A 20,761-nucleotide genomic window follows, 5' to 3' on the forward strand; every position below is an offset into this window, starting at 1 on the left:
TGTCAACCCGATTGTCATGGCGGTATAGCAGAGACGCGATGCTCATTTAGCACTCCTGTCTCACGTAATCATTTATAGAATTTGGGCGCACATAGAAGCACTCAACATAGCCACAGGGCTCTGGGGCTCTGCCTGCCCTCGATACTATCTTTACATGCTCACTTTCCACATTACCGAACTTCACCGGAGCTCTACCCTGACTCCAAGATCTGGAAGTGGAAATACCACTAGAGCAAGTGGAAATAACCCACCCCCGGCATCACCCACCGGATAATCCCATCCCCGGCCCCGGTCGTCCCCCAAAAAACCACTCGCGCCACACCGAATCTGCAATTAAACAACTTAACGCAGAAACTCAAATCCACAGCCCTGAGCCACCACATTCCACCAGCTGAGCCCAAATCCCCCTTTCTTTTCTCAAAAAACGCCACCAGAATCCGAAACAAGCCCACAGGCCCCCCAACTTTATCTCAACAATCCCCTCCCTCCCCAACCCCAGGTGTACATACATCCAGTACACACCTAACAATACTACTCCCCAAAACCCCCCACAAGCACAACCCATGCCCCAGGCAAGCAAGGAGCAAAATATCTATGTGTAAAATGGACCTCCCGCAAATCTCCGGCCACCTCTCCCCAACCCCCCACGCCTACCCCACCTGCTGCCTGGCCCTCTCCAGCACCCTAGTCACCTACCTGGGGACGATCCTCCCCGCCCACCCGGGCTTCACCCTCTCCATCGGCAGCGGCTCCGGCCTGCTGGAGGCGCTGATCACGCTCCGCCACGCGACTGTGACGGTGGAAGGGGTGGAGGTGAGCGCCGCCGTCAACCGGTACATCGACGAGTTGGATATGAATGTCGTGCAGGGGACGTGGGATCTCCTCCCGCGGGCGGCGCGCGCGGCCGCGTGGATGTTCGTGTATCCGCGGGAGCCTGCGTTGGTGAGGCGGTATTTGGATGGGGTTGAGGGTTGTGGTGGTGGTGGTGGTGGTGCGGTGCGGATGGTGGTGTGGCTGGGGCCGAGGGCGGATTGGGGGGATTATGTGGGGTGTTTTGATGAGGGGGTTTGGGTCGGGGAAGAGCTGGGGGAGGAGGTGGGGGTGACGGGGTATGAGGTTTTGGTGGTTTTGAGGAAACGGGAAAAGGGTGAGGGTGAGTGAGCTGGATGGATTGACTGGGGTGTTTGTGTGATTTGATTAGCATGTTTGGGATGGGACTGATGTATTTGTGGGTTGTGCAGCGCTGGAATGAGGGTTCGGTGATGCTAGGTGTTGTGAGGTGTGGGAAGGGGGGACAGAGTGCGAGGGGCTGTGCTGGTGTCGTGGGTTGCATGCTTGCTGCTTGCTTGTTGGTTACAGCGTATGCATTAGTTGTGGCTCTTCGAGGAGTGCATCTTCCTCTTTGCCACCATTCTTGAGCTGCGATGATGCGCCGAGCGGAAACCTGGATTCGACCCGGCAGATTCAGCGAGGACCATCTCAAAGCAAACGACACAGCTCTGGGTTTTTCTTGAGATGCCTACCGATTGCAGTCAAGTGAATGTCTAGAGCTCGCCGGGTTGGAAAGTCAAGCCTGTGCTGCCCCGTTCGAAATCTCGCAGAAGATATTCCTCAGGCGAAAGATTGACGCTCATCGATGACTTGGCAATATCTGAACCGCTACTTGAAACAAGCAGTTCCACGACCACTGTGGGGTTGTCTCCACCCTTGCGATAACAAAGCAAATGACACCAAGACACGGAACGTTTTGTTGCGATAATCACGCACCCTTCAATCTCCTCTGTCCCATGAGCCGTTAGGGCTAGACGTGACCCCCTGACTCAGTGCGGTGGGGTTATGCTGAGTGAGCCGCCATGCAGCGAAGATCTAGACCCTGATACCGAGGATTGCCAATGTTGGTATATTATGATTTGATTGGTTAGATGGTATGGACAGGCAACCCTTGGAGCTGGAATTTGAAATTTACCCTGCAGACTACTACATGTCGCGACAGACGAAATACAAAGGAGAGCTCAATGGCGCGACAACACGAAGAGGGCCATGAGCATCATGCATATAACTTTCACCAAGCTACAAATCTCAAACAAGACACAATAGATCCCAAGTATTGTCTATCCCCAACTAGTCTATAAACCCATTCTGGTGTAGCCACGAAACATACATCAACCGATAGAAATGCCTACAGCACCGCCACCTTCTCCCCGCCCCGCAACCAGCGCACCTTCTCACTGATCCCCTCCGCCTCAAACACCTCTCGCAGCTCCTTCCAGAACTGCGTGAAATGGCCCCACGACTCGTAGTGCATCGGCACCAGCACGTCGGCCCGCAGCGCGCGGAACAGCCGCGCGCCATCCTTGCCACCCATCGTGATCTGCAGCTTGGGGCCCTCGGGGTCCTCCGGCATCGACACGTGCGCGTTGCCCAGGTTCATCACCGCGGCGCAGACGTGGTACCGGGCCGCGATCTGCTCGAGCTCCGGGATGTAGACCGTGTCGCCGGTGAAGTAGATGGCGTTGGGCAGGTTGTCGCGGCCCCGGCCGAAGCTTTCGGCCGTGACGAGGAACCCCGTGCATTCGGCGCCGGGGACGTGCTGCGTCGGCGTGGCGATGATGGTGAACTGTTGGCCGGCGATGCGCGTGGTGATGGTTGACCAGGGCTTCATGCCGTGCACGGCGGGCCGCGGGGCGAGGTTGCGCGCGCCGTCGACGGTCGTGAAGACCGGGCGCGCGTCGAGGAGCTGGCGGCCCGGCGGGTCGAGGTTGTCAGCGTGGTCTTCGTGGCTGAGGAGGACGGCGTCGATGACGGGCAGCTGGTCCAGGCGCAGCGCGGGGTCGTCTTCGACGCGGAGCACGATGTGGCCGGATGGGAACTCTGTGCCGGCAGGCGAGAAGAACGGGTCGGTGAGGAAGTTGACCCCATTGATCTCGAGGATGGCGGTGGCGGTGCCGATGTGGGTGATGTTCAGGGTGGGGGCCATTGTTGTTCGAGAAGGTAAACAGAGAGAGAGAGCTGGACTTTACCCAGGTTGTGAGAACTTGGCAATGCTGGTAGAGTCGAGTGAGTGTGTCCGATCGAGGTACTTATAGGTTCGAACCGTGAGGTCAAAAATTCAATGCTGATCTAAGTTCATGACAGATTTGTCAAGTTGAGCCCGCTATGTGGATTACTTGGCCGGCATCCCGCTTAAGATCTCCGGAGATTAGAGTTGGTTATCAATCCTGCAGGGGTTGTCATTAGCTCCAAGTGACTAAGAAGCCTTTACGTCAGGCGGGTGGAATTCCGGCAGGTGGGATGCCGGTAGGTGGGAGGAATTGGGATGTTGACAAATGGTGGAGACTACAAACATCGGCCACACCCGTTTCCACGGAATCGGTAAATAATTTGTATGTGAGGACTTTTAACCAACAGATAAATGGCTTATTCACTAGGATGCGAAAGCTCAGACTGGCTATAATGAAAGCAGTGTAAATGAGAGAGAATTGACCACAGACACAATATTATACTACTCATGCTTTGAGTACCTCAAATCATCGCGTTGTTTCGCAGTGTAGGAACAGCCGTCAGAAAACCTGACTGTCCGGCCTTATGCACCAAATACCCCTATAAACTCAATTCTTTCCTCAAGGAGACTCTATTGATTAAGGAATTCGCAGAACACTGATTGATACATGGTATATGCTTACCAACCTGCGATCCATAACGCCGGAGTAGAGCACAGTGATATGCAGTTACATTTTTACGATCCTATTTCAAATTTGGTTGTATGCCGACGAGTGTGATGCATTGCCACTTCTAGTTTATTTGAATAATACACAACCAACTGGATCCTCATCTCTCTCCGCAGAATGTTGCAGTTGTGAAGGCTGAGGGGATTGCGCTTAGGGCTTGTTCACTTCCGCGACAATGTCGACCCGAAAGAGGTTAGCACATAGCTGGAATCTTCATATGAGGGACAGTACATCAGAAAAGTAACATCCATTTGATATTCATCTCATTTTATCACTCGGCAAAGGAATTGGCGAGACAATATTCTATATCTATCACCACCACGCGCCACTTGTAACGGTATCACGCCCTGGCCTGCATCCTCTCCATCTCCTGGATCATGGGACTGGCCTTCCGGATGCGATGCCCGTAGAAGTAAAACACCACCGGGATGGAGATGCACGCCGCCTCCACCAGCCCCAGCAAAGTGCTCGCCCAGTTCAACCCCAGCGTCGCATACATGGAAGGTCCGGCCAGGGGCAGGCACGCTCCCATAATGCTGCGGATGAGCATGTTGCCCGCCAATGCCGAGGCCGTGTAGATCCCGTACGAGCGGGCCATGTAGTTACTGGCGTAGATGAACACAGTCACGTTGCCTGCCCCGAACGGGACACCGGAGAGGATGGGCACGATCCAGTGTACGTTGGGCGTGCACGTCCACGCGAACCACAGCTGCCCGACGGCGAGCAGTGTGGCCCCCAAGCAGACCACGCTGGCCATGGCCTCAGGGGGCACGAGGCCGGTGGCGGGATCTTTGCGATGCCGGTTGATGAGCCTGCGGAAGAGCGGCTCGCATGCGATGGCCAGCAGCACGCCGACGCCGATGCCGACGAAGGACAGACCGCCGTTGCCCGGGGACCAGCCCCGCTCGGTCTGGAAGGCGATGGGGAAGGCGACGAAGCAGAGATAGAGGACCCCGTAGATGAGCGCGACGTAGATGTCCCAGAACATGCTGAGATATCGAGTGTCAACAAGTGTTGATGAGAAACTGGACTGGGCAATCTCTTACCAAATGGGTTCGGTGAAAAGCATGACAAACGGCCGGCCAAAGCCCGTCTTGAGTCTCGCGGACAGACTCTCCCCGACATCGTACCGCGTCCACCATTTGGGATCGCCGGTCTGTTGGCGCATCTTGGCTGCTCGCTGGCGCAGAATCACTGGCGCGTAGGTTTCGTGGATGCACGCCATCAAGGCCAGGACGGCACCCCCGATAATCAGCACTAGCCAGTTTGTCCACCGCCACCCCAGATACTCGAACACGAAGCCTCCAATCATCGGTCCATAGACGGGCCCGTTCATCGGACCGATAGACCAGATGCCGAACGCCATGGCGCGGTGCTCGTCGGAGACCACATCGTTCACCGAGGCGGGCGAGTTCCCCATGATTGCGCTGCCGAAGAAGCCTCCAAAGAAACGGCTGATCAGAACGGCTTTGATGTTCGTGGCCAACGCACTCGGGAGGACGAGGAGCAAGAAGAGGGCCATCGAAAAAAGGTAGACGGGTCGCCGGCCGATGATCTCGCTCAGCGGCGCAAACACGATCGTTCCGATGCCCATGCCGCAGAGATAGGTTGTGACTCCGAGGAGGCCGACAATCTTTGAAATGTGAAACTCTTTCTCCAGACCGGGAATGCCAGACGTGTACAATGTGCTGAACAGGCTGACCACGGTCGCACCCAGGCTCATGGTGACCATCGTCAGGCCTCGGTACCAGATCGGCCAGAAGCGGGGATTGGCCGGGTCATTCGGCTCCCAGTCCAGCTCGTACTCCGGGAGGTTGGCTAGACTGGGTAGCTTAGATATCGTGGGCTCAGTGGTCTGGTGTGTGTAGCTCTCTGCATCAGCAGTGTAGCTGCGAGTCAACGTCGCATCCTCGTTCGACGCGCGTTCGGAGTCAGGGGGTTGCGGGTCGACCATTGTAGTGAAGTTATCCTTGAGACCAATCTGCCCTAAGAAGGAAGACCGTTTGGCTGGTATTTATACATTTCTCCTTAACGGGTTTCATATTTTGATATAGATGGGGCCGGTGGGATGGACCGAGTGGGATGCCAGCCAACTGTTAGAGCTTAGTCAATCCCACATCAAAAGGGGGGGGGGATCTTTGCCACTGCCGCCGCTTCCATTTCTATCCCACTCACCACCGAAAGCTGACGACTGTGGGACTTTTCTGAAAGTTCTAACAATGCCATCTCAAGCAAATGCTCGACCAGCCAAGTCCCGTTTCCCATGTGTTCATCCAGGCTGCCGCGCGACTTACCAGCGCAAAGAACATCTGAACAGACATTTAGCACGCCACGACCGGGCCCATCGCTTCTGCTGCCCACACTGTAGCAGCACTTTAGCCAGAAGGGATGTCCCCACTGCCCAGTCTCTTATGCAGGACAGCCCTACTGACTTCTCATCCAGCGACCTTCTCCGCCGCCATGTCCGGATCTACCATCCCGACAGGCAGCCTCCCTCGGCCCGGACACCCAAGGCCTGCAGCAACTGCCATGCACGCAAAGAACGCTGTGATGGCGGCAGTCCCTGTGCTCGATGTGCGCGACGAGGGGCGAGCTGCTCACGTAATCCCCATCTGGATCTCGCTCACGAGGAGGGCTGTGAAAATGTCTCAGAACCCCGGGAGCTTCTCAGCGTCGATCTTGTGGCGTCAGTCGCCGACGCATCCCGGTGGATCGGCCATGAGTATATCGACATCTACTTCAACAAGTTCCATCCCATCTGGCCGTTCCTCCATCGGACCACCTTCTATCCAGCTAAGGAACCATGCATCCTCCTCCAATCCATGTTGATGATGGGGTTGTGGATCAAGGGGGACCGGGAGGCGCGGCACACGGCGATGAAGTTCCACGACCGGCTATTGTCGGCGATCAGGGCTCAAAAGGTGAGCGTGGAAATCACCCCAATCCATCAAGACTCGTCGAGTCGGAAGGGTAACCTCGCACAGGATCAATGGCATGTACCAGAGTCAATGGGAAACCCTGACGATAGCAAACCATGGCCCATGGCGACATACCAGAGCATCCTTCTGCAACTCATATTCGCCGTGCTGACGGCTAAACCGGAGGTCCAACTGGACCTGAACTGCCGCTTCCGGCTCCCAGAACCTACCTACGAGCTTCTCACTGCGCTGGTGGCCACCTGCCGCCGACTGGGGCTGTTCTCGTATCCGAACATGCTCGCCCGGCATCATCCGACTGCCCCGGTGGCGCTTGTTTGGGTGAGCGTGGAGGAGACCAAGCGATTTGGTTTGGCTTTGTACAAGCTGTGCCGTTTATGCAGCAGCAGCACCTCCACTAGTCGAGCGAACACGGACAGTGGTGCGGATGAGCTTCTGACACTCGCGGACTTGGACTTTAGTATGCCGGATAGTGACGACTGGTGGAATGTTGCCTCAACGACGGACGCCTCGACTCCCCGTCACACGGGCTGGCACTCGACAGCCAGGGATAACCGCAACCCCGGTGGCTGGATCTCCCAGGCGTCAGCTCATCTGCGTGACCCTGGGGTTAGGTTGGACTGGATCTAATTTCTTCCGTGGGTTGTTACCGAGCTTCATTCTAATTGCCACTGCTACTGCTTTTTTTGTCGCTGAGCACCCTCACAGGATACCTAGCTCAACGAGAGAGTCAACCAGTGAGATTGGGGAATAAGAAAAGCAATGCCAGATTGATAAGCTCACTGTGCAGCGCCGATGCCATTACTACGCCTGCTGAACAAGAATATTCCGACTAGCAACTGCGGGAGAGCTGAGAAAATGCAGATGAGGGGCTAAATGGGGGGTTAGTGGGCGCCACCTAAAGAAGGTTTTGCACAAGGAGGGCGCTGCTCGAGCTTCCTTCTGGCTTGTGCAGTCAGGGGCCTGTGTCAATACAAATATATGTACGAGCCTCTGCGCGGCGTTAAAACACGTTTGATTTGAAATGGGATTTGACTGCTCGTTGATTGCTGCTGATCGGGACCTCTGCCGTCTGTTGCTCTCCGCACATGCTGGGAAATCTTTATCCCTGGAAACCACCCTTACATGATAAAAGGATCAAGCGGACGATTAGTGTAAGGTGATAGGAGCAGGACTATTGATCCGCCTGCAAAGCTCCAATCAACACGGGGTACAGAAGCGAGAATTGGGTCTGGCGGTAACAGAAATGACAGGTCCGAGATGCAAGGGGGACGATGCGGAATGTGCTGGTGGCACAACCCGGTGGTCAAGGCAGCGAAAACAACCCGATAGGCAAGACTCGAGAGGAATAGAAGAAGAGGAAAAGGTAGAACCTGCCAATAATGCCAATAACAAGGAAGATTCAGAAAGCAAAACAGGAGCCAAAGAGTTATATAGATGAGGTCTGTGGCTCATACCGTACATCGAAGATCCTTTGATCTCGCGAGAGTGACAATATTCATCTTATAACAGAGCCGTGTTCGTGCAAAACCGATCTGTGGCGGTTTGAATGTTTCATGATCAAAAACACCTCAAATATTCCTTCCCGCATAAGACGGGACGATAGCTCTTGGGGATGTCGCCGACGGAACTATCCTGGTATCAAAGAATCCGATGGGTTTCCGCGACCACCCTGGTCATTCTGCCTTTCTGCGTACTCTGCCCAGCCCACAAATCCAAGCGTCAACGGTCCGGCAAAAAGACGAATAGACCAGGCTTGCAGTCGCATCCATTCTAAAGTTGCAGTCTCTGAACCGGAACTCACTGTGAAAACCACCAGAGTCATAAGGTTGAGATGCGTCCTGAGCGGTGATGTGCACATTGCCCCAATTGAATATGGTGCGCAGGGACAAAACGGATAAGGAAGTCGGAGATGTCTCGATGCACACTAACACATTTCCCAATATGAATAAAGACTTATAAAGCTAGTTGATATCCTTGATTCCAAGATTATAGGTGCCCAACAGTGTACAAATAGTAGTCTCGCTGACTGGAGGACTATCATATTTATTCTATTCAGCAACAAACCTTCTATTATCGATCCCTAGAAATATACCAATAGGCCCACCCTAGATAGAGCCCGCTGTTCGCTACTCTATCGCTCTGTGAGTCCTCCCGCGCTGCAGTTGTAAAATCCACCTACCTTCCCTTTTTCTGATGCAGATCAAGTAGAGGCACACTTCCCACCCGTACAAACCAACTCATCGGAGCAATCATCCTCCGTTTCGCAGGAAGCTCCTACGCACGTCAGCAATGCCGATTCAAGCCCGGAGACGGGAATTTGAACCTACCCGCGCAATGGCCCTCCCAGGAGCAAGATCCTGTAGCGATGGTACCTGTTGCTGCAGCACTCGCACTCGCACTCACAGTCTTACTCCCCGCAGGACCGGTACTTGCGCCTGGGGTAGAACCCCCCTTCAACCCTGCCGCCTCCACAATATCCCCCAACGCCGTGCCAATCTGCACCTGATACACATAGGTATCGATGGCAACCGTCTCGCCGCGATACGCCCCGAACTTGGGCTCCGTTCGCCCCGTCCACGTATTGGCCGTCAGCCTGGTTCCTCCCCCGGCGGTTCCGAGGGTCTGCTGCTCGCCCTCGAAATAGAACTCCACCCACCCCGGGCGGCCCGTGTGGATCACCATCCCCACCGAGTAGACCGTATCGGTGTCGACGGTGCGGGACCACTGCGCCTCCCGCCCGCTCGAGCTATCCGCCTGGTACTGCAGGTGCAGCTGCCCGCTTTTGAACTCCAGGGAGAGCGGGATGTTCGCTCCGTTGGCGGCGGCGTTGTTGCCGGCGTAGGCCTTGCTGGGTCCCCCATCTCAAATCAGCATACCGATCATATCTCGTATCGCTTGTTCGACTTAGGAGAAGAATGGGGAGGTACAATTGAAAGATCATCAAACTCTGCTCAATCACCCCAAGCGAGAACTTGTAGCCAATGTAATAGGTCTTCCCTTCTTCGATCTGGTTGGCGAGGGCGTGGTACTCGGCGCGGATGTAGTCCTTCTTGCGGTGGTAGTGCAGGGCCGGGACGCCGTGGGGGTCGCTGGCCAGCTTGATGTAGAGGTCGTTGGTGTTCGTGGAGACCTTTTGGTCGCGCGCTTCTTCGAGGTTGAGGATGCCTAGGGTGGAAGGGGGGTCACCGTTGGCGGCGGAGAAATTAAGGAGGGGGGTGGAGAGGGCTGGAGGAAGGAGGGTGAGTGTTACGGCGAGGGGCGAGAGATGCATTTCGTGGTGGGGAGGTGATTGGTTGGGGTGGGTGAAAGGGTCGAGGAGAGATACGTGATTACCTAGGGCTTAGGAAGGATATGATGGCTTATCCGGGTCTGGTCCCAGGTTCTTATGGCAATTCAGCGTCAGGTGTTTGTGGGCAATACGAACACCTCGTGGGGGCCAAACGGGCGGAATTGTTAGTGTTCTCTACCGTGGTGAGCGAGAATCAGACAGGGTTCAGGGTCTAACATGTAGGGCTGCAGGCACGGGTGAAGGATGAAGGAATGGGGCCGAGTTGGAAGAGCCGTGGCGGCAGATGTGCCTCGGATCCTTCCATCGGCGATCCATTTGCCCTCTTCGGTTACATCTCCCTGATGCCCTCAAACCACGGGGGCCAAAATCGTGATCGACTTCCCACACAACGACACATCAAATGACAGCAGCTGGACCAGATATCGGGATATGTAATTTAACACGCGAATTGGATTATTTCGTATCGCTTCAGATTCCAGATATAAAAATGATCGGCCCTAGACATTTTGGCTGGTTCTTATGCATGTTTCGGCGGGCGTAGGTCAAATATGCCAGAGAAAGACTACTTATGATATCTCTTTCGTAGATTTGAACAATGAAATCAGTGATATAACAGGCGCAATATGCGCGTTGTGACACACAGCGTTGTTTCCCTTCTGATAAGCGAGGCCCGTGTTTAATTGGAGTTCGGCTGTCGAAATTACCGGAATAGGCAATAATGCATGCTAGGTCCGACTCCGATGCCGAGGGCCGCGCCTCACAAAGCGATAAGCGATGAACTTCATTCTCGATTTGCTCTGAATGTCTTTCTTCTCCCCACTCTATCTCTTGCGTGTGTCACTCCCCATGATTGTTTGCTGAGGGCTACGGTATGAAATGGCAACCCTCCGTCGCAACGGGCGGCTTTCTTCCTGCGAGCCATGCAGAAAAGCCAAGCTACGATGCGACCACCAGAGTCCCGTTTGTGGACGATGTCTCAACAGCAATCGAAATGAGCTCTGCTTCTATCATCCAGCTCCTCAGACCCAGCCGCGTGCATCCCCCATTGGCGTTTCATCACGAAGATCAAGAAAGCAAAGACCAAACAATCAGGTCACCTTTCGTGTGGATAGGAGAATATCCACCGCAGCTGCGCAAGGTCCGCTGCCAGCTTTGCCGTCGGGTTTGTCGCCGGTGATCGAAGACGCAAAAACACTATGCGAGGAGCACCTCCCGCGATGTGCTGGAAAGAACAAGCGGAACCCAAGACCAGGTCTTTTCGGGTTAGTCTCACCCCAAGACATCTTTAGCGAGTATGAAGATAGCTTGCAAAACGATGATCTCGCTCCTGAAGAGGCGGCATCGACGACCACGGCTCACCCAACCGACCCTGGCTCAGATCAGATCAAGCGTGGGGCTCGGATTTTGTTGCACCTGCAGAAGATCCGTTGGTTCCGTGCGATCATTGAGCTAAAGAACAAGACCTCACCTGGATGGGTTTTAGGCCCTGCTTTGACACGTGTCCTGTGCGATTCCATGGAGAGGATGTACGACTCGGCCGTGGGTGGCTCTCCGGACACGCACGCATCCTTACTACGCCTGTCGCGCCAGATCTGTGCCAACACATCGGAGGATATCCGAACGCACGCAGCCATGAGCGCCAACGAGTATTTTGAGTCGATCACGGCACGGTGGGAGACCGTCGGTCTCTTCTTTGCATTGCTTGGGACAGCACTGTTCAATACCCCCGACAGCGATCCCGTATTCACTAATCAAAACCCGTCAAAACTGTCGAAGGCTCAACTCCGAAGCATTTCCACTACGGCGGGGGAGCTGTGCTGCCAATTCTGCAACAGCGCCGCAACCAGCAGTGATCCCCTTTGCTGGCTCATGATCCAGCAGGTAGCCCTTCTGACTTCGATGTTTGGGGATAACGGTATGTACTCTTCTTTTTCGTACATTCTCGCCCGCCCAAATGGACGGCGGCTGAAACTGCGATAGACTACAGAGTGTGGCAGAAGCTCGGAGACTTATCGACCATCGTTTATGCATTCGGCCTGCATCAATCCGATCGAGACGTCCAACCAAGCCTCCCCTTCTTTTTGGTGGAGATCCGGAAGCGGGTGTTGGTGTGTGCGTATGCAATGGACAAGGAGCTGGCAACCTCTTTAGGGCGCCCCCCCCGGATCTGCTCGCGATACTGCCATCTCCCGCTTCCCTTGGATATTTCCTATGAGGAGATGGTTTGTCCTGGTACCACCGAGGAGACCGCACTGCTGAAACTTGATGCGAATGGTTGGAACACAGAAGGGAGATTCACGGTGGGTGTCAAGCTTCGCGTTGTGTTGATGACGAGTCTGCTGCGAGAAAGCACCTTGGAGCTGTCACTAAGCCCCGAGATCCGGAATCTTGAAGCCAAAGTCGAGTTCGTTACACCTGAAATTCCTAGCATACTATTATTCAAAACTGACTTCCGCGAGAATGGGCACAGAGACTTGATCCAAGAGTGCCGAAAGATGCAACAAAGCCTGCCTACCTTCATGCGTTGGTCGGCCGAGGAAGCGGCGACGGGTGCATACCGCTCAGCTCAAGACGAGGGCCGCGTCTTCGCACACATGGAATTCACCTACCAGGAGTTTTTGTTGCATCGCATCCTACTCAAGCGCCTGGGAGTCACCTCACTAGGTCTTCTAGAGAGCGCCGTTGATATTCTGACGACACTGCTGGACATCGTTGCCATGCAAGCTCGATCGGGGAAGTCCGCTATCAACATGTCCTGGGATGTACGACTACTTTGACCATTCCAGACCCTCTGCGCTTAGATCACGATTATCTGACGTACCTATCTCCTACAGTTGTGCTACATGGGCCTGCCTGCCGCAGGTGCGCTGACCTCGCAACTACTTGCCGGGCGCAGTTCCCAGATACCACCGTCGAGCCCGCCACCGCTACCGGCCAACTTCCGCTCCCGCGCCGTTCAGAAGCTAAGTGTTTTTGTTTCCCATCTGACGTCGCTAGTGCAGAACCACGACGGGAATTATGAGGTGGCCCAAAAGGGGGCGAAATTCATTCGATGGGCATTGGACCAGGTTCTTTCTCCCCCGCCAGTTCCGCACCCGGCTGTATGGAATGGAGACCCCGACCTGCCGCAGGGCTGGCCTCTGGACTGTGATTTGACTGAGGACTTTGACTTTTTGGCATGGTGTGATGCTGTGAATTGGTCGCAGGACTCCTTTTTAAGTCTTGCATGAGCGGGATATCTGGATGTATATCCTGACAAAGACTGCACTACGAAAGCTCTGCCTTGATACAAAGTTTCGACAAAGGAGGACAAGCGCAAGGCCAAAAGTTAGTGATGGAGACAAACCAGAAAAATGAGGTTCTATGAGCGAACTAAGGACAAGGTTCGATCACATGCAGTGTGCGATATTCTTTGCCTTCACCTCCCATGCCGATAATATATTTTTCTGTACTCAAATACAGCCAAAAACAAGCAATCACTTCTGAACAGTATGGTCCACCGCCTCCGGCACCGTGACCAACCCCCTCTTTTCCTTCGTCCGCCACTGCATCGCCTTCAAAATCCCATACAAGACGGTCAACGTCGGCATGGCCACTCCCTTGGCCCTGCCCTCGCGCACCGCCTCGCCCACCAGATTCTCAAACTCCGTGAACCGCCCGCTCCGCACATCCACCTGCATACTCGGCGGATTGTACATGGTGATCGGATCCATGGTGATCATAAAATCCAGGGTCTCGTCGGGCAGCTCCACGCCCGCGCACGCCTTCGCCGCAGCCTGAATCTCCCGCATGGCTGGTCTGACGAGGTCCTCAATCGCCCCCTCCGCCAACTGGATCCTCCCCGTATCAAGATCGGTGATGGCACAGATCGGGTTCAGACACGCGTTGTACAGCAACTTGCGCCACCGACTAAACGCCACGTCGGGGTTGAACTGCGGCTGGCACTTCCCGCCCGCGCCGTAGATTCGCACGAAGTCCTGCGCGGCGGCGTCTTCGACCTCCGGAGCGAGGCCCGCATTGCGGAAGGCGCCGATGTACAGCTCGTCGTCATCTTCATGCACGATCTTCCCCGGGGCGACTTGGTGAGAGCCGCAGAAGCTCACGCCGCTGAGGATGATGTTGGTGGGGAAGGCGGATTGCAGGGTTTTGTGGATGTTGAGGCCGTTTTGGAGTAAGACAATACGGGTGTGGCCCGGGGTGACGGCGGGATAGATTAGTGTTGCCACGGACGGGGGGATGTCGGCGTAGTTCTTGGTAGTTACGATGATGTAGTCGTAGGGAGGAAGTGACTCGTTGGTGAGGTCGGGGATGGTGTTGCGGACTGGTCTTGGGTGTTAGTTGAGACGATTCAGGAGGCTTAGGTGGTGGAGAGCGGGCGGAACAAGAGGGGTCCGTACGAATAGATGGCTTGAAGCCTTCGACCTCGCCGTGGTCGATGGATTTAATGGAGAAGCCATGTTCTTTGACGTGTTCGTAGTTGGATCGCAAGACGGCGGTGACAGTGGCTTGGCCGCCCAGTTCGAGGTTGAGGGCCCCGATGGTGCCGATGCCGCCGCAGCCGATCAGGAGGACGTTAGCTTTGTTCTGCATTTTGGTTGTTCCTGCTGTGATCAAGCAGGATGATGTAGGTTGGTCTGGGCAGATAAATATCGAGCCGGAGGGGTTGGGGGTCGAGCAAACGGGGTTCCAGGATCCAAGTTATCTCGCAGCTTATCAGATTAGGGCTGCAGGCTGGAGGATTTCTTCGATTTCCCCGCTTTGGGAATCAAACAGGCAAGTCATCCCGGCCTCACTTTCCGTTCTTATCTCCGCCTCTTCCCCCTCTTTTCCTCTTTTCTCGAGATGACCTCCCCCATTTGATCGCCATTCACTGCATGTTTATGATTTTTCTTTATCGATAAACTGACAGATACCATGACCGATGATCAGATAGCCGCGCCGCCTTCCCCGCACAGCCTCAAGCCCGCCTCGACCCGGTCACGGTCGCTGGGCGGCTGCGAGACCTGCCGCCGTCGGCATGCCAAATGTGATGAGACACGGCCATCCTGTCAGATGTGTGAGAGAGCGGGTCTCATTTGTGAGCAGTATGGCATCCGACTTCTGTTTGACTCGGGGGAGAGTCAAGGCTCGCGTTGTCGACGGCCGCTATTCACCGAGCACCGCCGCCAGCAGATGAGCGAGCAGCTGGTGGCTAGCCTCAACCCCCACAATGTCAACACTGTGCTCTCTCGATTGGATGGGGACTGTGAGGAGAGGGAAAGGGACGAGACACCCCCAACTCAGAGCTTCTTCACTCAGTTGGGACCATTTGGTGCCTTTCGTCTTGTTCGATCGGAGCCTGACCCCAGCCCCGTCTTGATAGAAACTCTCCCAGCAAACTCGGAGCTACCACTGGTAGAGATTCCTCCGGAAACTGGGCTCGATCTCGCGCTAGAGGATGCCTTTGCTAGTGACCCCTTGCTCGATTGCCTCTTTGGTAACCTGGAAGTCGATGGGTTCGGGGAGCTGTCGACGCAGAACTTCTTCAGTGCTGCCATGCCGCTATCCGAAGGGGATGACTTCTCTTCCCCATCCCAGTCCCTCACCAGTGGCTTGCTGATGGGGCCATCGACTGCCTCGTCAATAGGGCTGTCGTCTCCATTCTTGTCCGCACCAAGTCTGCGGTCCCCTCCGACCGTTACTAATCGCGCACCACCCGACGCTCCTTTCCTTCTGTCTGTCTACAAGCACGACGTCGTACCACTCTTCTCGCTAATCCAGTCGCGCAAGAATCCCTGGCAGACCTTGTTTGTGTCTAGCGCCATGGAGACCCTGGCCCGACTGACCATGGGTGAGAACGTTGCACCGACGCAGATGACCATCTTCAGCGCCATCCTCGCCACGGGCGCCTTTGCTCAACGAGGAGCCTCTGCCACGCGCAGCTCGGCAAATTACTGGGAAGGGCAAGCAGAAGGCCTTGCGGCGGAGGCGCAAACCTACCTGAAGCGGGCCTTGCGAGACGCGTCATCGACCGTCAAGAAGGTCAAGTACAAGGACATCCTCATCGCCCTCCTGTGCATCCATACCGTCTCGGTACGCATTCCTGATTCCATCATCCTGGACATCACTGATTGATCCAGGCATATCAAGGCAGCGAAGAACGCGTCCGTCGTTGTCTGCTTGACTGCGAGAATTGGGTGCGCTTCCGCGGCCTGCCCAAACCCCGCAAGTCGCGCAAAGTCCGCCTTCTGCACCACTGCTATGTCTACCTACGCATCTTTCATGAAAGCACCTCGGTGCTGCCCCCCGTGCCGCCGGATGGGGAGATTGACCATGCCTCACCGGAGGCTACCGTCGGCTCCATCGCGTCCAGCCGGTCATTCCGGCTTCGCCAATGGGAAGGCCGTCTCGACCAACGCATGGAGGAGCTCAAAGAGCCGCACCAGGGCGAGAACGACCTCCACCTGGAGATCCCCGGGCGGTGGGATTCGACCATGTATCCGCAGGTGTTCGGGCTGCCGGAGCCGCCGTTCTTCCTCCTCTCGCAGGTGACTCGGCTGGGCAACGAGCGGGATCTGGCCGACGCGGGTAGCAGCAGCAGCACACTGGACTTCAAACAGTTCAATGCGCGGGCACGCAGCCTCGAGCGCTGTATTTCCGCATGGCGGCCGCCGGCCCTCGCTGGCGAGGTTGATGGCACGGCGGATGCGGTGGAGCGCCGCAACGCCCGCCGCAGCTCCCAGCTCAGCAGCGTGTTGCACAAGGCGTTGCTGATCTTCTTCTACCGCCGGATCTATGATGTGGATCCGATGATCCTGCAGGATAAAGCGTGGCAGGTTCGGGAGGCGCTGGCCGAGTATGACGAAGAGATTGAGGGTCAAATTGCCGCGCCGTGCGTGGCGGCCCCGTTCCTGTGGGCGGCGTTTATTGCCGCGTGCGAAGCAATCAACCCGGCGTTGCAGAGTTGGTTCCTGCGATGGTTCGAGTCGGCTGCGCAGCGGAGCAGCGTCGGGGTGTTCGAGCACGCGCTGGGCGCCATCCGGCTGGTCTGGGAGCGCCAGCGTCAGAGTACAGGGATTACGGCTAGCTGGCCGCAGATCTTGCGCGAGGAGGGGATCAGTTTGTACTACATATGATGCCTCCGCCTAGAGCTTCTTCCGACTCGAAGCTTCCGTGGCTCTTGTGGCCTACCCACTACATAGTTTCTCCCGACTTTCTACCCAGCATCCCCTGGTGAAACCGTTGACATGGTCATTCCTGGCAGCTTAACCAGCATCGGCCCTACCTCCCACCCTTTCATCATCACCCAAAGAAGTCAAGAAGACCATTCATCCATCACGGACACATCTATAATTCGGAGGGTGCAGCCTCACCGCGTCTCCTCTGACCATCCTTTCCTCCCTTTCATCAACGGCAGCAGCAGCCGGCCCTTCATTGTCGATAATCGTCATCCACAATCCCCAACCAAATCGCATGTATTATTCTCCACAAACCTCCATATGCAGAACCCTTCATCCAATATACCTCTCAACGTTCAAAGGATTTCACAATTCCACAAAATATAATGCAAGACTCATCGAATCCCCCACCCCGCCAAGTAAAGTGTGGACGGATTGCGCCTTTCCGCGGAATGTGATGTTATTCAGCTCGAGGGCTTGGAGTGGAGGTGGCAAGGATCAAAGCAAGGCTGGCCTTGGACGGGATTGCCAGGGGGAGGCATATACTGTATGCATGATGGTGTGACTTTGGATGACTGCAGCATCCACGGGGTGGGTTGCAATCTTATTGAACCTAGACCTTAAAGAAGCTCAGGGTTGGCAGTATTCTGAAATGTGTCGGTTGTGAGAATGAGGGGTCGAGAACTTACGAGTGAAGCAAGGGGGCAGAGCGGCGAGACAAACCCGTCCAGAAGCAGTGGTCGTGCTCGGATGTCCGTGGTGCGGTGTGACCGCTCATTTCCTCTGGAGGGGGGAACTCGTAAGAGCTTGGGGAAGGTGACTACTTTTACCTGGCGTTATATGAATGGCGAAGGAGCCAGCGGCGTTTGGGGGTTGTAGACAGCTGGTGGGAAAGTCCAAGAGACGGGCACTGTGCCATCGGCTTTCAATGCGGTCTTAATATTGACTCTGGGGTGTGATGCGCCATTGTGGCTGGGGTGATCGACATCGGATTCCTGTTGTGATTATATTCTCATATTCGTTATATACAGATAGCAGGTGCATGCATTTATAGGCTTTGGACCGATGACATGCACCTCGCCAGCTCCCCAAAACGGCAACTCGGTGGAGAAACCTGCCTATCCGGTTATCGATATCAAACTGCTGCCAGATAAGTGGCCATCGAGGCAACGCCACCGATAGAGCAGCCAACCAGTCAGCGAGGGCTGGCTATCTCGGCGGAGATGCGAGCCCTATCTCTGCCGCTGCTCAATCGCTGCAGCCCCGGGACGCATATATAGTCAACCCCGGACTGGCAATCTAAACAACGCTCTGCGTTGCCCCTTTTCCTCTCCGCCCATCGTCACACCGGGCGACCAGCAACATGACAGCCAAAGCGATCTCCACCGACAAGGCTCTCGAGGCCCACGACCACGCGTCGCCCGACCCCACCCTCGACTATGGCGAAGGGGAGATGCAGCGTCTCCCCCACACGCAACGGGGCATCAAGTCGCGGCACGCGCAGATGCTGGCCATCGGGGGCACGATCGGCACCGGGCTCTTCGTCGGGGTCGGGTCTGCCCTGTCGATCGCGGGCCCGGCCTTCCTCCTCCTCTCGTACGCGCTCATCTGCCTCCTCGTCTACGCCGTCATCACCGCCACCACCGAGCTGAACACCTACCTGCCCATCCACGGATGCTCGATGGCCGCGTACGCGACGCGCTTCGTCTCCCCCTCCCTCGGCCTCTCCCTCGGCCTCCTCTACTGGTACAGCTTCGGCATTCTGGTCGCCTACGAAACCACCGCCGCGGCCCTGGTGATCGACTACTGGAGCAACCCGGTCCCGCTCGCCGCGTGGATCACCGTGATGCTGCTCGTAGTCTTCGCGTTGAACTTCAGCCCGGTGCGCATCTACGGCGAGACGGAATTCTGGTTCGCGTCGCTGAAGGTCTTCCTGATCCTCGGGCTCTTACTCCTCAGCTTTATCCTCTTCTGGGGCGGCGGACCGAGCCACACCCGGCTCGGCTTCCACTACTGGAACGACCCCGGGGCGACGAACACGTATCTCGTGCCCGGGGCCACGGGCCGCCTCTGCGCCTTCATCTACACGCTGTGCTACTCGGTCTTCTCCTTCAACTTCGGGCCGGAGCTCCTCGTCGTCGCCGCCGGCGAGATGCAGCACCCCCGGACCAATCTCCCGCGGGCCGCGCGCCAATTCTTCTACCGCCTGCTGGTCTTCTACGTGTGCGGCGTGCTCGCCATCGGGGTCATCTGCCCCAGCAACGCCGCCGGCCTGACGACGGGGACGGGGGTCAACGCCTCGCCGTGGGTGATCGCGATCCAGCACGCAGGCATCTCCGGCCTGGACTCCGTCGTCAACGCCGTGATCATCACCTCCGCCTGGTCCGCCGCCAACTCGTACCTGTACATGTCCAGCCGCACGCTGTACTCGCTCGCCGCGGCGGGCTCGGCCCCCGCGCTCTTCGCCCGCTGCAACCGCCACGGCGTGCCGTACTACGCCGTCCTGGCCAGTGCCACCTTCGGCGCCCTCGCCTACATGGACTGCAGCGCCGGCGCCTCCACCGTCTTCACCTGGTTCGTCAGCCTCACCAACTCCGCCGGCATGATCAGCTGGTCCGCCTGCGCCCTCGTCTACCTCCGCTTCCGCGCGGCGTGCGCCGTGCAGGGCGTCGCGGTGCCGTATCGCTCCCGCTGGCAGCCGGGGGGGGCTTGGGCGGCCCTGGCCGTCTGTCCGGTCATTCTCCTGGGGCAGGGGTTCCAGTATTTCGTGGCCGGGAATTGGAGTGTCAGTGGGTTTTTGACCAGTTATCTGGGCGCGTTTGTGTTTTTGGCGGTGTATGCGGTGAGGCGGGGGTGGGGGGCGTGGAGGTGGGGCGAGGGGTGGTGGGTGGGTTTGCTGGAGGTGGATTTGAGGGGTGGGTTGGAGGAGGTTGAGGCGTTGGAGGTGGAGGGCGTGTATGGGAATGATATTGGGGAGAAGGGGGGGTGGTGGGTGAGGGTTTGGGGGTGAATACTTTTGTTTTTTGGCTTGTGCGTTGTGTTTTTGGGTGTGATGTAGATTTTGTGAGGGTGAATTAACTATCAATGGTAACTTGTTGGCTGACCCTTGGACCGGATCGGATGGACTGTGAATCGGTGATACGGCAGACTCAGGGGATGTTATTCAGCAGGAGCAGATGTTGGATGAAGCTCAGCTTGTGTGGAGATTATCTGACGTGCAGGCCCGGGGTGAGGGTCTATAGCGGACTTTGTGTGTGGTACCGTGTCTATGGTGTTATTCCTTTTCTCATGTTGATGTTGGGATTGAGACTGCTCATCGGCAGCCTGGGGGTATATACGCCTACCCTGAGGGTTGAGACCACAGTGAAGCAAAGCCCTGAGATTATGTCTAGGATCACAGGCTGTGAGCCTTCGTCTTTGGACGTGTAGTGCGTCTCTACCTGGACACTTCTTCACGTCACAACTGTTCATTGCTACTTACCCAGACAGGGGCACGTGTTTCAATAAAGCTCGTCATGATTCATACCTCAACTCCTACCAAAGTCGCTACCTCCACGATGTAAAATTGCAACTGTGTCGCATATTCCTGCCCGAAGATATATTCAGCTAGCAGCCCGGTTCATATCTATACGAAATATATAATCTGCT

The 20,761-nt window shown here is 56.2% G+C and overlaps 8 protein-coding genes across 8 annotated transcripts; 5 read left to right on the forward strand and 3 right to left on the reverse strand.

Moving 5' to 3' along the window:
• Window positions 1–603: 603 nt before the first annotated feature.
• On the forward strand, window positions 604–1,161 carry BO66DRAFT_323899 (uncharacterized protein; the record flags this gene model as incomplete). Its single annotated transcript, XM_025643819.1, has 1 exon — window positions 604–1,161. One exon carries the CDS (start codon window positions 604–606, stop codon window positions 1,159–1,161), a length of 558 nt encoding a protein of 185 aa, XP_025503690.1.
• A 1,018-nt stretch (window positions 1,162–2,179) lies between these two features.
• BO66DRAFT_452434 (MBL fold metallo-hydrolase) lies at window positions 2,180–2,977 on the reverse strand (the record flags this gene model as incomplete). Its single annotated transcript, XM_025651940.1, has 1 exon — window positions 2,180–2,977. One exon carries the CDS (start codon window positions 2,975–2,977, stop codon window positions 2,180–2,182), a length of 798 nt encoding a protein of 265 aa, XP_025503691.1.
• A 1,091-nt stretch (window positions 2,978–4,068) lies between these two features.
• Window positions 4,069–5,682, reverse strand: BO66DRAFT_323767 (MFS transporter; the record flags this gene model as incomplete). The annotated part of the gene is made up of 2 exons (XM_025643813.1): window positions 4,069–4,717; window positions 4,775–5,682. 2 exons carry the CDS (start codon window positions 5,680–5,682, stop codon window positions 4,069–4,071), a joined length of 1,557 nt encoding a protein of 518 aa, XP_025503692.1.
• Window positions 5,683–5,947: 265 nt separating this feature from the next.
• BO66DRAFT_452436 (Zn(II)2Cys6 transcription factor) lies at window positions 5,948–7,294 on the forward strand (the record flags this gene model as incomplete). Its single annotated transcript, XM_025651941.1, has 3 exons — window positions 5,948–6,118; window positions 6,146–6,649; window positions 6,713–7,294. 3 exons carry the CDS (start codon window positions 5,948–5,950, stop codon window positions 7,292–7,294), a joined length of 1,257 nt encoding a protein of 418 aa, XP_025503693.1.
• A 1,573-nt stretch (window positions 7,295–8,867) lies between these two features.
• On the reverse strand, window positions 8,868–9,938 carry BO66DRAFT_323869 (uncharacterized protein; the record flags this gene model as incomplete). Its single annotated transcript, XM_025643817.1, has 4 exons — window positions 8,868–8,941; window positions 8,995–9,039; window positions 9,091–9,515; window positions 9,595–9,938. 4 exons carry the CDS (start codon window positions 9,936–9,938, stop codon window positions 8,868–8,870), a joined length of 888 nt encoding a protein of 295 aa, XP_025503694.1.
• An 894-nt stretch (window positions 9,939–10,832) lies between these two features.
• Window positions 10,833–13,311, forward strand: BO66DRAFT_452446 (uncharacterized protein; the record flags this gene model as incomplete). The annotated part of the gene is made up of 5 exons (XM_025651942.1): window positions 10,833–11,725; window positions 11,792–11,871; window positions 11,937–12,360; window positions 12,427–12,718; window positions 12,791–13,311. 5 exons carry the CDS (start codon window positions 10,833–10,835, stop codon window positions 13,184–13,186), a joined length of 2,085 nt encoding a protein of 694 aa, XP_025503695.1. The 3' UTR covers window positions 13,187–13,311.
• Window positions 13,312–14,411: 1,100 nt separating this feature from the next.
• Window positions 14,412–17,071, forward strand: BO66DRAFT_420754 (Zn(II)2Cys6 transcription factor; the record flags this gene model as incomplete). The annotated part of the gene is made up of 3 exons (XM_025649902.1): window positions 14,412–14,528; window positions 14,886–16,028; window positions 16,076–17,071. The coding sequence occupies 3 exons, from the start codon at window positions 14,412–14,414 to the stop codon at window positions 17,069–17,071; spliced, it is 2,256 nt and encodes a 751-aa protein (XP_025503696.1).
• A 1,495-nt stretch (window positions 17,072–18,566) lies between these two features.
• On the forward strand, window positions 18,567–20,123 carry BO66DRAFT_411823 (uncharacterized protein; the record flags this gene model as incomplete). The annotated part of the gene is made up of 1 exon (XM_025649313.1): window positions 18,567–20,123. One exon carries the CDS (start codon window positions 18,567–18,569, stop codon window positions 20,121–20,123), a length of 1,557 nt encoding a protein of 518 aa, XP_025503697.1.
• Between the last annotated feature and the right edge of the window lie 638 nt (window positions 20,124–20,761).

This window comes from Aspergillus aculeatinus (genome assembly GCF_003184765.1).
Source record: "Aspergillus aculeatinus CBS 121060 unplaced genomic scaffold BO66scaffold_26, whole genome shotgun sequence".
NCBI lineage: Eukaryota > Fungi > Ascomycota > Eurotiomycetes > Eurotiales > Aspergillaceae > Aspergillus > Aspergillus aculeatinus.